The sequence below is a fragment of the Crassostrea angulata genome, chromosome 10, assembly GCF_025612915.1.
Source record: "Crassostrea angulata isolate pt1a10 chromosome 10, ASM2561291v2, whole genome shotgun sequence".
Classification (NCBI taxonomy): Eukaryota; Metazoa; Mollusca; class Bivalvia; order Ostreida; family Ostreidae; genus Magallana; species Magallana angulata.
Window position 1 is genome coordinate 54,003,789 of NC_069120.1, and position 16,350 is coordinate 54,020,138.

Consider the following 16,350-nt stretch of genomic DNA (forward strand, 5'->3'; position numbering starts at 1 on the left):
TACCAAGCTCTTCTTCTGTGAAGGTAAGAATGGTGTTCTCCTCATTAAGGTTTTTACTGAAGTCAATGGAGAGATCACTCATCCTCTTCTTTATTTCTTTGATCTTCTGCTGTTTGTCAGTGGGCAGATGGAGGCCTATAACAGATATCTAATTTTATGCTTCAAAAATCTTGACCTTTAACATAAATAGTCAACCATTACTTTCCTCCCCCTTATTTTTAAGGTGAAATGGGACACTTCCATTTTGTGACGTATGCCTAACAAAATAAAAAATAAAATCAAGTATATTTTTAAAAATGTTTCCTTTCCCATAACAGCATGGCGCAAAGGATTAAAGTGTTAACTACGAATCTGCAAGTCACAAGTTTGAGTCCCACATTAATATCAACAGGTGTCTCATACCACCTTTAAAAGAAAAATGAAATACAAAAGACCCGTTTTTTGTTGGGTTTTTTTTTACATCTCTTAAATTTGCAAAAATATGGAAAATGTGTTACTTTTTAATTTGCCTCAGTTATTTTTTGCAATTTTAAAAGTTTCTTAATTAATATAGCAAACAATACTGGATATTTCTGGGAATTGCAAATTTTGCAAAGTTTTTTTGATCTCGAAACAAGAGGTCCAAGGCCATCACTCACTTAAGCAACAATAGACAAAATAAAATCAGTTTTATGGAGTCATACACAAATATCTGGACAATGTAGTATAACATATCCTGTATTAAAAAAATTTCATTTTTTCCCCTGGATATTCTGTTTATTATTAAGCCCCTTTTGTCATAGGATGATTTTATCACATACTTCGCTTTGCAGTTCTCAAGACGATCTAAATCAAATTGGATATACATCAAACTTGTGAAGGCCAAGAATTGTCTAGAGGCCAAAGTCTAAACAGTTTTAAAGAATCAACAATATGTCAAAAATGCTTGCATGTATGTAAAACCGTACATTGTATCATTTGAATTTTTGTGAATAATTTAAAATGTTTTCCTTTGTAAAATTGGACTACTCAATGTGGCCCCACCCAACTACAGAAATATATGATTTTGACAAATTTGAATCTACAATATCTGAGGTTGCTTTCACTAAAGATAAATCTTTTCTAGGCAAATGCTTTTTTAGAAAAAGATTTTTCAAGATTTTTCTCAAAATATTCCTATGTAGAAATTCGACCCCCCCCCCCCCCCCGACTGAAACCCAATCCAACCCCTAGGATTATGATCTTAACAAACTTGAATCTACTCTACCTGAGGATGCCTCCACACAAGTTTCAGCTTTTCTGGCTGGTTTTTTGAGAAGATTTTTGAAAAAATATCAATAAATTTTCAATAATTTTGAATTATCTCCCCTTGAAAGAGGGTGGGTTCCTTCATTTTAATAAACTTGAACCTATTCTCTTAATAATGCTTTGTTCTAAGTTTCCTTGAAATTGGCCCTGTAGTTCTGGAGAAGAAGTAAAAAAATAGAAAAAAAAGTTTACAGACAGAAGGGCAAACAGACGGACAGACAGAAGGACGTAGGAAAAAAAGTGATCTCACTTGAGCTGTCGGCCCTTGTAAGCTTAACAGCAAAAATTAGATTATTGCAAAAATTACTGGATATATGGTATTCAAAGAGTATAAAGCACAGTAAGAATTTAGGAGGCAACTAAATTTGAAAAGTCTCAAACTATTTAGAGAAAAGGGAAAAATTGTTTTGCTCACAAATTACACAAATGAGATCGAGAATGCAAATTTTAACATATATAAAAAGTATACATTCTAATCGCCACTGCCTCACATTCAGTGGATATTGACAACTGACATATTTCTGTATACAGTTACAAACCTAGTACTGGTATACATGTACATTACCATTTCTTCTCCCCAGCTTGATCATCCTCTCCACATATCTTTTGGATTCTGTTGAGCCATCCGTTGAAGATTTTTTTTCAAAGGCAACAAGTGCATCAAACACATCCTGGCGCATGCTGCGTAATGTATATATTGTCCACATGAAGTTAACAACAGCATTCACTGACTAGATAGTATTTACAGTAATAATAATTCAGCTGTGTACTCTAGAGTAGAATTTAACTTGAGATATGAATTGCCACATATTTCAATCTATTAAAATAAATATTTAAAAAATTCAGACAATTAAACAGCACATTTCATTTAGAAATTCAATAATTTTAGCAGGATTTCATTTGTCATATTAAGAGTTTTCTGTACTTTCAACCAATTTCTAGACCCATTAGGGAGGGAAAGGTTAATTTTTATTTTTTCAAACTTTAAGTTTAACTTATTATTAAAAATAATAAAAATCTCTTGTATAAAAAAAATCTTTATTTTTTGCTAAAGAAAGTTTTATCTTTGCTAATTCCAAACAAACAAAAATGTTATTTTGGCCTGAGAGTGTCCTTCACAATTTTAAACTGTTCTGTATTACCTCATTTCCACATCAAACTCGGAGAGTTTTTTGTCCACTTCTACGCTAGAGTTCCTCAAGTCCTTGTCAGGTGACACATGCTGCATAAAATCGAGGTTGTTTCGCACCACAGCATATTCACAATCATTGTCAGCAAGCGCCTGTAAAGATTTCCGCTTTTTTAATTTACTCATATTTGACAAAAGTTAAAAAATATAAAGTATGTTATATTTATAGTAAATATACTTAATAAAAGTATGGATCGTTTATCATGGAATATTGTTTACAAAGAATTTTTTAAGGGCAAGCAAGCATCTTTAGACAGACATTTTAATTTACACTACAAGAACAATGTGCACCATTATTTTAAAGATCATCAATGATATTTATGCAAAAATGAGAAAGAAATGTAGCTGAACAAATTTTGATTTTATTTATATTAAAGAGTCACATATTTTCAAAAGAAAAAAGAATTTCTAGATTTGTTGAGGGTTTTACCTCTTTTTGATTATATAACCTCTTTAAATTAACCTTTGACAGTTTACTACGAAGTAACTAGCTGCAATAATGTAGCCCTCTTCAATTTTTATATCTGATATTTTACATCCCCCCGAAAAAACAACAACAAAAAATTGGGAGAGGGCTACATTATTGCAGTTAGTTTACTACCTGACAAAGGAGAGTTCATGGTAAAGCAACGTTAACGGTTGTCCAAATGCCTGGGGCAAGAAAACTATCATTTCAGGCATGTGAAACTTTAAACTTACTTGTTCGACTTGGCAAGTGAAAATTTTAATGGAAACATTTAATGAAAATTAATTAAAAAGATACATGTAAAAGTAAACTTTCACATTACAACTTTGCAAAGGGAATCTTGGAAAGGCCTCAGTTTTGATTTTAGATAAGTTAACTAGTATTATCGCTTAAACAAATTAATATTAAATGTAATTCTACATGCCCTGCTTATTCCAAAAACATAGGTAATCATAGATTACTAAGCTCACCGAGACGGAGCATCACCCTTATGAGACATCACCTTCATAAGACCACCTTTATCATTTTATATGAAAATCATACTTTATGATCTTGGATATTCATGGATTCTGTTTTGACAAAATATTGTATATCATCTGATAAATTTTTTTATGATAATCATATGTTCATATGTTAATCAATACAATGATATAAAATTAAATATTGCATCATGTCATATTTCTAATATAATATATATCATATAATAAATAAAATACTGTAATAAACAATAATGAGATTTGATATTGTAACGTATGATATGACATTGTATTGTGTTATACCTTATTGTATTTGATCACATAATACAATATCATAAAATATAATACAATATAGTATCATATTACAATATCATATTACATAATACATCATAACACTGAAACATGATATTATATTGTATAATATAGAATGATATTGTATTGAATGACACTGAAACATAATTGATACATTATATGATATTATATCATACAATACAATATAATTTGATTCCAACATTGTATCTTATTAAATGATACAATATTATGTGATATGGTAAAATATTATAAAATACATTATTATATTATACATATTGCATCATATGACACAATAAAATATATTACAATATCATATAATACAATTTCATGTGATATGATAATATATCATATAAACCAATATCATATCATACAATATCGTATGATACAATATTATATAATATTACAATATCATATAATACAATTTCATGTGATATAATTCTATATTACTGAAACCAATATCATTTTATACAATATTGTATGATACAATATTATAGAATCTAAAATATTGTATCATAGGATACAATATAATATTTTGCAATATCTTATGTAATTGTATCATGTGATAAAATAATAAATTAAAAATACAATATAATATTATACAATATTGTATCATAATATACAATACTATACATAACAATATTATGATACATAATCATATCATAAAATATCAAAAAAAAATTGATACAATATCATATCATATCGTATAACTTTTTATAATATAACATATGATATCATATTGTATCATATCAAACAATATTGTTTCATATCATACAATACTTTATCATAGGAATCATGTTATATCATTTTTCAACAAACACATCTATCTATCGAGCTGGTTTGAGTGAGGTAGGAGATTTCTTTAGCATCCTTGATAATGGAGATCAGGCTCTGCTTCTGAAGCAACCTCTGCATTTAATTTATAATAAAGTTAAATCAACTATGCAAGCTATCATCTATAAAACATGTGACCTGTTCCAAAAAACTAAACCTCATCCAGCATCCGAAACCTATGGCTCAGATTCAGCATTCAAGCCCATCAGGTGCATTTGTATCATAAGACGCATCATCCATGCAATTTTGGTGAAGTTTGGACCAGTAATAACTAAGATATCATCATCAGAGGGCACTAGCAATTAAAACCTTAACTTCCTCCAGCATCCGCAACCTATCGCTCAGATTCAGCATCCATGCCTGTCAGGTGCATCTGTATCATAAGACACACCATCCATTCAAGTTTGGTGAAGTTAGGACCAGTAATAACTAAGATTTATTTTTTAGCATCCTTGATAATGGAGATCAAGCTCTGCATCTGAACTTACCTCTGCGATTCATTCATATTACAGTTAAATCAACTATGCAAGTTTGAAATAGTACTATCATCTATTAAACATGTGACCTGTTCCTAAAAACTTAACTTTATCCAGCATCCGAAACCAGACTACGCATTCAAGCCTGTCAGGTGCATCAGTATCATAAGACACACCATCCATGGAAGTCTGGTGAAGTAAGGACAAGTAATAACTAAGATATCATCATCAGAGGGCACCTGTTTCAAAAACTTTATCTAACCAGCTCTTAAAACCTTAACCTCCTCCAGCATCCGAAACCTATTGCTCAGATTCAGCATTCAAGCTTGTCAGGTGCATCAGTATCATAAGACGCACCATCCATACAAGTTTGGTGAAGTTAGGACCAGTAGTAACTAAGATATAATCATCAGAGGGCACCTGCAACAAAAACTTAACCAGCTCTAAAAACCTTAACCTCTTCCAGCATCCGAAACATATTGCTCAGATTCAGCATTCAAGCTTGTCAGGTGCATCAGTATCATAAGACGCACCATCCATACAAGTTTGGTGAAGTTAGGACCAGTAGTAACTAAGATTAATCATCAGAGGGCACCTGCAACAAAAACTTTAACCAGCTCTAAAAACCTTACCCTCTTCCAGCATCCGAAACCTATTGCTCAGATTCAGCATTCAAGCTTGTCAGGTGCATCAGTATCATAAGACGCATCATCCATACAAGTTTGGTGAAGTTAGGACCTGTAGTAACTTAGATATTGCTATCAATGGGCACCCGCAACAAAAACTTTAACCTGCTCCAAAAACCTTAACCTCCTCCAGCATCCAAAACCTATAGCTCAGATTCAGCACTTAAGCCTGTCTGGTGCATCAGTATCATAAGGCACACCATCCATGCAAGTTTGGTGAAGTACAGACCAGCAGTAACTAAGATACTGCTATCAAAGGGCACCTGCAACAAAAACTTTAACCTGGTCCAACAACCTTAACCTCCTCCAGCATCTGAAATTTAGGACCCAGATTCAGCATCCAAGTCTTTCAAGTCCATAAGTAGGTCCAGATGCATCATCCATGCAAGTTTGGTGAAGATAGGACAAGTAATAGCTTAGATACAGGACCTGCAACAAAAACTTTAACCAGGTCCGGACGCCGACGCCGACGCCACCGCCGACGCCGAGGGTATAGCATAAGCTCTCCTTGACTTCGTCTCGGTGAGCTAAAAAAGTATACCCTCATCATATAATTATGTTACATTATGTCATTGGGCGGATTGACTATGGCGAGATAGTTTGGAGGTTGAGTTTAAAGGGGCATGGTCACAATTTCGGTCATAAATTATCTTTTGGATTTTAATGTTTCCATTGCTGCCATAAGGCATTTTTAATAGGCAACCAAATTTTGAGTGTCAGTTTTTGAGTTATAAGCAAGTTACAGAACTTACATTTCTTTGCTATGTAAACAAAGCTTTTGTTTACAATTTGAATGTTGAAGTGAAAAATCCAATTTTAGACCTAAATTGAATGTCTAAAACATTAACTAATAGGAACTGTTTATTTATGCTTAAAATGAATAACAAAAATAGACAAATCAGCTTTAATATTTTTTTCATTGGTATATTGAACATCGGTAAACAAAAACAAGGTCCGAGCCTTCTTAACATGAAAAAGATTTTCGAGTTCTGCATCTTGCTTTTAACAGTTTAACTCAACGACTGACTCTGAAGAGCATTTTTAAAGCATCGTAAGTAATAAAAACAGGGGGGGGGGGGGGAGAGAATTTGACCAAAATCGCGACCATGCCCCTTCAGAGTAAAGTGTAAACTCGAATTTCCTCGAGCATGATATAAATATTGCTAGTAACAAATCATTAAGTCTTCTTCATCAACTGAATGGGATACAGTGGATGCTATTCACCTTGACAACACTGTTGTATGTGACAGATTCCGACGACAGTGCCCCTACAGTGTCGTAAACAGTTTTGGTTTTTGTCATCAGATCATCGGCCGACTTCTTGATAATGTCGGGCGTCAGCTTCCATATCAGTTTGTTGTCTTTGGTTGACGACATGATGTCTGCGAATGGGTTGGTGTAGTGGCGATAATATGCAGATAAAGTGTTAAACGCTGGCTTAAGAAGAGCTCGAGCTCGCAAAAACAATACCGGTTTTCCCATGCAATCGGCAAAGGGATATATTAAGTCTCGATTAGCAAGACGCTTTCTTTTTCTTGAATAAAAACGGTAAATGCAAAAGCTTGTTATTGATCAAGACCCAGCAAAGGGTGGACTTCATTTGTACACTATCGGCGTACACAGACATGTAACGGAGATTCGATATGGAGGGTAATCGCGTTCAAAAATCCAGACATGTAAACTTGTAAAACCGAATATGCAATCGTGTTGATGTGTGAGCCTGAAGATGAATATGTGTAATTCTGATCGTGTAACCTATAAAACTCGGGCATAAACACGTGTAAGATTTGACTCAGTTCCTTCGCATGATGCACATTTTGCAACTTTATTGTTTACATTAGCTAATTAAACCTTCAACTTTGCACAATTTCAATCCGTAGTTTCTGCATTTGTAACTTCAGGCTCGGCATTAGCACATCTGATATGATACAAATTGACAAATGTAAATTCTACAAGTTTGTCGAATTTTGACATGACCTTATATGGCAACCGCCTTGCTAATTGCTGCGGGAATAGGCATGCCGGAATTGACGAAAAATAAACATAATATTCAGCTAAGCTGTTGCAATAAGATTTTAATGAACTGCACCTTTTCTAATATAGAAAATACCGGTATTATTTTTAGAAAAAAAATTGAAGTATGATTGAAACTGGACCAAACAGGAAGAGGTTCATGTATAAAAAAAAATCGTTGCCGATGTGACGAATGCGCTAATTTCCGTAATATAATTCTCATGGTATTAAAAAAGGAAATGCCTAATATCTTATTTCTCTAAAAAAAAAAAAAATTGACATGTAATTTAAACTGGAATATAAGTTAATGCGTACTCTTTTCTAGAAATGAGACGGATCAAGAATTTTTCTAAGGGGGTAAATATATTTTGAGCGGCATGGGGTTCGAAGACCGCCGTGAGGTCCCATGTAACTCCATTGCTTCTTAATTCTAAAACAATTTTGAGACAGACTTTTTAACCGGGTTTCCGATTATTGAAATAGTAAAAATGGCGGGCGGGCGAGTGGCTGTCAAAAAGGTACCCTTAATATTGTACCGATAACTCCTCGAACAGTTTTCAAGATAGGAAGTTGTTCTTTTGCAGATCAATGTTACATATATCAGAGGTATGCAAATTGCTAGGATTTTGATTTCTGATAATTTATGAAAAAATATCAGCAGTTAAACTTAGTCATTTTTGGGCAAAAACATTGCACATAGCGTATCCCATATCTTTGGATAGGTAGTATTTATTTATTCAGGATTAACAAATGGATTATGGATACTGTTCACACAAAAGAAACCCGGTTTGCTGTCACACTGACAGCTTTACTCTTGTTATTTTTCTGAATTAGATAGTATAAACGACCTGCAAAGATTTGGTAATTTTTCCTGGAAAAAGAAGATGGGTGGATAAGGCGTGTAAAATGCCCATACGCGGTCGGACAGGCTACTAAAAAATTAAAGTATCAACAAATCTGATGGGTTTTTTTTTTAAATCATTTAAAACAATATATATTTAACGAATCATTGATTTGTAACCTGTAGGTATGTTCAATACTTGGAATATGTTGACTCAAACAGGCGTATACGTATCAAAACCTGCAAATATTGTCATTTTTTAGAACTTCAAGGCATTTTCTTTTATAGAGTGGGTCTGTGCTCCATATTTTTCTCATTGTCTAATTAAGGTCTTATGGAAAACAAACCGATTTCAATCAACAAAAACGTGGAGAGATGACCCACTATACATTAAAAATATCATTTTGTATCCCAACAACTGAACGTATTGAAAAAACAATACAAGTCAGGTAATTCGTGACCTTAGTCACACATGATATTTAAAAAGCAGCCTTTGTTGTGTCTGAAATGGCTCAGTGGTTAGATTACCTGGCATAAGCTAACCGTGTATATCTAGGGTTTTTATGTTACGGGTTCAATACCACCAACATTTCCGACAATATTTTTTTTTCTTATTTTTTGTTAAATATATTAAAAACTGATTATAGTTAGAAATTTTGCTTTTGCAAAGATGTATTATAATATATTTGAATAGATTTAATTGGGGAAAAATAAATTTAAAATTGTATTTCACTACTAAATCGAATGGGCATTTGCGCCATCTTATTCCCCCATCTTCTTTATGTTACTTTACATGTTTTTATATATATACTTTTTTTGTGCAATTGAAAGATAAATAGTAACACAATCTTCAACAATAATAAAAAAAAAAACTAGCGCATATTTTTGTACGCCGTAAATTGAAGGTTTTACTATGGGAGGCACTGTAGCTCCCAGGTCGTCCATCCGAATTTTTTCAGACTGGGAGCTACAGACCTGCAGCTTGTTCATAAGTGGCTGTAAAGCTGTATATAAATAGCTCTCCAGAAAATTTTTCTCAACCAACTTCACAAAGAGAGTCTGTACTGAACCGACATTCAGGACGTCATGCTCATACCCCGTAATAATTGCTTGAAATAAAAAATGACAATTTTTACCTGCATGATAGGCTTTTTTCACTATGTATTGCCGACAATGCAAAGAAACATTTCTTAAAATAATTTATACACATTTAAATTTCACTACAGTTAACCTTATCTTTGGAATTTTTTTTTTATTTTTTTTTGGGGGGGGGGGGGGGGAGGGGGGAGTTGATTTTAATCAACTCTCCTACGCAGTTACTCAAGAAAACCGAAAGTGAAACAGCTAGTGTTTGGACCTCAGCACAAATCAACACCGCTGACAACATTTAGTTCTAATCAATAAATTCGATGTAATGAGTTCTTAAGCATTGTTTTTCAAGGAAACTAATTTATAGATACCTTGTAAATAGTCAGATTTTAAATGGTACGAACAATTTAGATATTTTTTGAAGTCGTACATTTTATGTATTCCTACGCCAGAGTTCAATATAGTCTCGTTCAACCAGACGCTCGGCTGTCTCCGTAAATCTCCGACAAGCAGAGAGTCTCTCTTGCTTGTCGGAGATTAACGGAAACAGCTGAGAGTCTGGTTGAACGAGACTAGAGTTCAATTTTGCTTGGATCCATACAATTTCTCATTACTATTTCGATTACTGATACGCAGTTTGATGGACTAATTCTTTGAATATTACACAACATGATTGATATTGGATTTTCACGAATTTACTGTAGGAGAATTCATTTTATAAAAAATTACATATCGTTGATTTTAAAATATATAATTATCGATAAAATCCACTCCCGTCAGTACTTCAGTACTTTGATTAAAGAAGGTGTCGCTTCTTATGTCTCATATTAATCACAATCTCAAAACCAATGTCTTAAATAGATTGTTTTTCTTATAGATATCTTTGCAACTCAGCTGGCCGACCCCGTGTAATATTTCGCAGGGGGTGGGTGGGTGGGGGGGGGGGGGGTGTTCATTTCCCAACTTGTGGTAGCGATAAGGATGCTTTCGGAGATATTTCCTTAATTCAGCCGAGGCCTATACTGTAACAATTTGTTGCATGTACTCTAATAAAAATGCGTATATATCTTAATACACGTGTATTTAAACAAAGTCATTATATGTAATTTTTTTCAGTTCTAAGAAAATATCTGAAGCCATTCGAATTCTTAACTCGCATCTTTTATACATTCTCTTGATAAAATGTATACCAATCTCATAATTTAATTTTCCGAAAAATGATACTTTCTAAGAAATGTTGTTATCCAGAGATAATATGACTATAGGCCTACATAATATTTTTTTATTTACTCCGTCCCTATTCCAGCGATTACGGCATGCCTTTACCTGCAGCTAGCCTTTTTCTATCAGTGACGTCACTGTTTCCATATACATGTATGGTCATGTCAAAATTCCACAAACTTGTAGACTTTACATTTGTCACTTTGTAACACGTCAGCCATGATATTTTAGAAAACGGAAATACAAATGCAGGGATTACAAATGGAAAGAGTGTATTATAGTAGCAGGTTACATGTCAATTACAAACAGCATTTTACATGCAGTCTGTAGGGAAAATTAGGTTAAAGGCATGTGGGGTCAACTCTAAAGTGTTTATCCCTGAGTTTTTAGGTTATACGAAAAAAATTACACTCATTCATACTCAGGCTCACACATCAACACGATTGCATATTCGGAATTACAAGTTTACATATCTGGATTTTTGAACGCGATTACCCTCCACAATTCACAAGTACATCAATTAAACAAATCTTATACTCCTCTCTCCCCTGAAATACTTTGCTTTAACTACATGTAGTAAGGAATTCAAGGTTCTCGATAGTGATATCGAGATACTGTATGAAACCATTATGTCACTACAGTATATATATATATATATATATATATATATATATATATATATATATATATATATTCTGATATTAAAAATCATGATTTCATGATATAAAAAATAGTATCTTCTATATCAAGAACTATTTTGTTATATGAAGAACTTTTTTATTACCAATATTAATTCTTATGAAGAATTCGAATTCTTGACATCAAAAATTAATTTTTGATACATCAAACATTAAAAATTAATTTTTGATACCAGAAAATGCCTTAAAAATTGAAACGGTGCCTCAATATGACCAGATGATTTCACTGCCTGGGGACGATTCATTACCCAATGATGTATTTAAAAACACTCATTCTCCTAACAGGAACCGTCACAGCAATATCCGTGGAGCAGTTTAAGGTCTAGCCAGCAGACCATTAAGATGCATATGACTAGCATTTGCTTTTGACTTTTATGCACCTTTATTATTTCAAAGAGTTCTATTCTTTACAGCAACTAAGCCACCTGTATAAAATTATTATAGAATAAAAAAATTGTAGTATAGAAGTGAAGATGTCATAAGTATAAAATGTTCTTATTCAGCATCTTATTTGTCTCTCTATAATTCGAGAAGGATTTTTACAGCCTACACCACGAGTCTCTCTGTAAGATCCAGCGTCACTACGGCATTCTATAGAAACTGGTTCACATCATCCAGTCCCGACATGAACAATTTGAATGCCGGGTGATTTCTAACAACCGGCTCACAGAGCCCTTTGCAGTGAACACCGGAGTGGAGCAAGGATGCATTCTGTCACCTGTGCTATTTACCCTTGCAATTGACTGGATTATGAAGAATATCACAGAAGGCAAAAGACAGGGATTACAATGGACACTGACCTCAATCCTAGACGACCCGGATAAAACTGATGACCTAGGTCTCTTATCAAGCAGACACCAAGATGTTCAGCAGAAGACAGAGCCTCTCAGCGGGCAAAACTTGATTAAAGGTCAACACCAAAAAGACACAGGGGTTACGAGTAAACACTATCAACACTGATCCAATACTTATCGACAGCAAACCAATAGAGGATGTTGATGAGTTTACTTACCTCGGCAACAAAATCATCATAACGGGCGACTGCAAAAGAGAAATCGACACCAGAATCAGCCAGGCAAACCAAGCCTTTGTAATGTTGAAGCCTATTTGGCGATCCATAGCACTTAACATTCACACCAAGATCAGGATCTTCAATAGCAACGTCCTCGGTGTCCTCCTTACCTATGTGTTTCAGAGAGGCTGGAAAACCTCTCTAGTAATTGACAGAAAACTTGGAGCCTTCCAAACCAAATCCGTCAGATGTATCCCCAATATCTTTTAAGCCCGTAAACAGTAAACTACAGATAATATAGCTGTCAAACTGTTTATGTAACCGTTTTAAACTTTTTAAACAGTACTGTATTTTAGGAAAGTCAATTTCAGTTTTATCTGTCTGATAATAAACGTTAACAATAGATTTTACTGATAAATATAGATTAACATCTGTATAAAGCTAATATATATAATTTACATTTGTTAACTATGCATATATTCAAGAGTTGTTAATCACAGTTTCACAAATCGTGAAACTAAATCATCTAATCTATTGAAACATGGGTGGTCAAGCTGGTCTAGAGATTAACGTCGGTATGTTACTTATCAGTTTACAACCAATAAGGTTAGTTTTCTGTGAAACTACGTTTAGCTCATTTTGAACTTGGGGTGCCATACCTTTTACCCTCCATGCGCGGATGCAGAAATTGTCTCCAAGGGGAGGGGGAGGGGGTCAGAGGCATTCTCAGATAGTTTAACTTTATAAAAAGTTAAGAAATCTGAATTTTCCAGCGGGGAGGGTCCGACCCCCACCCCCACTTCTCACATGGCATGATTGTCATGTGCTCTCTTCTTCGCTCTCCAGAGGAGTAACTCTGCATATACGTCGAATTGGTGTAGAGTTATTCCTCTTTAAAGACCTGAAGCCCTCAATCGAGTACAATTATGTGTACGTATATCGCTGTACTCACTACATACCGTACAGTTAATATATATAGCAGGTCTTATGAATAAGACTAACGGTATGTATAAGACATACTATATATACATGTATCTCTGCATGCTAGACATTGTATATACTAGACGTGCACACCCCGTGTAATACCGGTAGACATAAGTTCATGTACACCTTGTACAGGTATATCTTAGGTCTAAATTAACACGTTTATCAAATACCGAATGAATATTGTATTGAGTACATGTATAGTCTGCTATAAAAGATAGCATATCCAGTCGTGTACATGTAAATCCTTGTCTACAGCAACAGCATGTTATTGTCCTTTACAAAAATTTAGATTATAGATAATCAAACTTTGTACATGACAACAGTTGTCATGTACAAATTTTGATTATCTATAATCTAAATTTTTGTAAAGGACATTATATAAAGGGGGAGGGGGACAAAGTGGGCCACAGAAAGTCAGAGAGAGGATGCTAGTCTAGGGTGTATTCGTTTGGTAGATTGAAGAACTGCAAGAGAAATCCTAATTTGCTCGTTTGCAGTGTGGAGATCTCCGGTAGATCTACATTGTCTACTTTCCAAATAGCAGGTAGATAATGGAGATCTGCATGCTTGAGATATTCGGGACCAGTTCTGGAGGTAGCAAACGAATACACCCCTAGAGTTCTCTAATTGATGCTATGTAGATGATGGATTAGGAAAAATGCATATTTTGTTATTTACCTTTTATGATTAAACGTTGTTTTTTTGTTGTATGTTTGTTTTTTTGTTGTTGTTGTTTTTGGTTTTTTTTTTTTTGGGGGGGGGGGTCTTTCTTTTCTTTTCTTTTTTTTCTTTGGTAATTTTGTTTCCAAGCATAATCACTTTGACCTACAGTAACGTTTATCCTCTGCTGGTGATTTACGAGTTCATTAATTCATTAATTATGGTGGCATATCTCTGCCCCTTGTGTGCAAGTTATTTTTTCTATCAAATATGTCGACATGCAAGATAAATATGTTGACATGCAAGATAATTAAGTCAACATGCAACATAACTATGTTGACATGCAAGAAAATTGCAATCAGCTAAGAATTATACAAAATCTCAAAAAACCTCAAATATCGCCTATCTGTGACATCCAAGATGCTAGATGCTACCTTTTTATGTCAACATGCAACTTATTTATCTTGCATGTTAACATAACTAAGTTGCATGTCGACATAAATAAGTTGCATGTCGACATACAGAAGTTGCATGTTAACATAAATAAGTTGCATGTCAGCATATTTATTTTGTATGTTAACATAACTAAGTTGCATGTCGACATAAATAAGTTATGTCGACATAAAGAAGATGCATGTTAACATAAATAAGTTGCATGTCGACATATTTGCATGTTAACATAACTAAGTTGCATGTCGACATAAATAAGTTGTATGTCGACATAAAGAAGTTGCATGTTGACACCAATAGGTAGCGTATCTAGCATCTTGGATGTCACATGTTGGCGATATTTGAGATTTTTCATAACTCTAATTTGATTGCAGTTTTCTTGCATGTCAACATAGTTATGTCACATGTTGGCGATATTTGAGATTTTTCATAACTCTAATTTGATTGCAGTTTTCTTGCATGTCAACATAGTTATGTTGCATGTTGATATAATTATCTTGCATGTCAACATCTTTATCCTGCATGTCGACATAATTAATAGAAAAATAACTTGCACACAAGGGGCAGAGATATGCCACCATAATTAATGGATATTTGCATCAACTGAGTATAACTAATTTACGCTCCCTATTTTTATCGTGTTCATGTAGCGAACTTTGCAATTGAGGTGGTATGAGATTCCTTTTACCCACGTTTAAGAGGGCTCCATCGTCGTGGCCAATTTTTGACTGAATTGATCTCCATTAGAAGAAGAGCTCTCTATAAAAATATAAGAAAATACCCAAATTTCTAAGTCAAAATTCATGGATATTCTTTTTAGTAAATGATATTTTATATATAAAAAATCATATCTTAACATCTTAGTTAGATCTGATGGTTAATTAGTTAGATCTGATGGTCAATTTGTTGACCATCGAGCCTCCTTAAGTGGATAAATGTTCCCCGATTTAGAATTTTCAAATTCAAACTTTACCAAAAATACGTTTTACAAATTTTTAGAAAGGTAAAAATAGTGTAAGCCCCAGCGGTATTCAAACTCTTGGCTTACAGATTCGTAGTTAACGCTGACACCCTTTGTGATAAGTTGTTAGCTAACTATTTTAGGAAAAGAAAACATTGCTGCATTTTCACCCAGACCACCGTACAGCTGGTGAAACCCCCAAACTATTTACATGGTTAAATAAAAAAAAAGAATATTGGAGTTTTGTAGGGAGCCTAATTATCAGGCAATAAACTAGAGATCTCAAAATATTTGTCAGTTTACAGTCATTCCTTCCTTGCAACTTCAGGACCGAAGATTCTGCTGAGTTGTCTTACCTTAACCGGCGTGGGGGCGCTTCTATTCATCAAATAAACTATAGAAAGAAGGTGTTGCAAAACAGTGGGACTATTCCCTATTAACGTAGAAAGGACCTATAAATATTCGTATCGCTTGAGAGCCACATCTAAATATAGACACATTACGTAGACGACTATATTTACATAGCGGGTATGTTCCGTACGGAGGCAAAACAAACAAACATTTTACGCGCATTTCTATCGAACACGGCAGCTACCAAATAAAGTTAGAAAGATAACCACATACATGTTTTCTGTATTCGAATGTTAACATATCTCAATTTGATATCTACTGTCCAGCGTGTTTAAAATATCATT

The 16,350-nt window shown here is 33.9% G+C and overlaps 1 protein-coding gene across 3 annotated transcripts in view; it reads right to left on the minus strand.

Moving 5' to 3' along the window:
* The window catches only part of LOC128164619 (thimet oligopeptidase-like), a 60,338-nt gene extending 53,088 nt beyond the window's left edge, over window positions 1-7,250 (minus strand). The window contains exons 1-4 of one of the 3 annotated variants that reach the window (XM_052828561.1): window positions 6,948-7,247; window positions 2,430-2,569; window positions 1,853-1,968; window positions 4-135 (exon numbers count right to left, since the gene is read on the minus strand). In XM_052828561.1, the coding sequence (XP_052684521.1) occupies window positions 4-135; window positions 1,853-1,968; window positions 2,430-2,569; window positions 6,948-7,205 (646 nt within the window). In that variant the 5' untranslated portion in view covers window positions 7,206-7,247. Of the gene's footprint in view, window positions 1-3; window positions 136-1,852; window positions 1,969-2,429; window positions 2,570-6,947 lie in introns of all 3 variants that reach the window. The other 2 variants (XM_052828559.1, XM_052828560.1) reach the window with 2 other exon arrangements.
* Window positions 7,251-16,350: the final 9,100 nt, after the last annotated feature.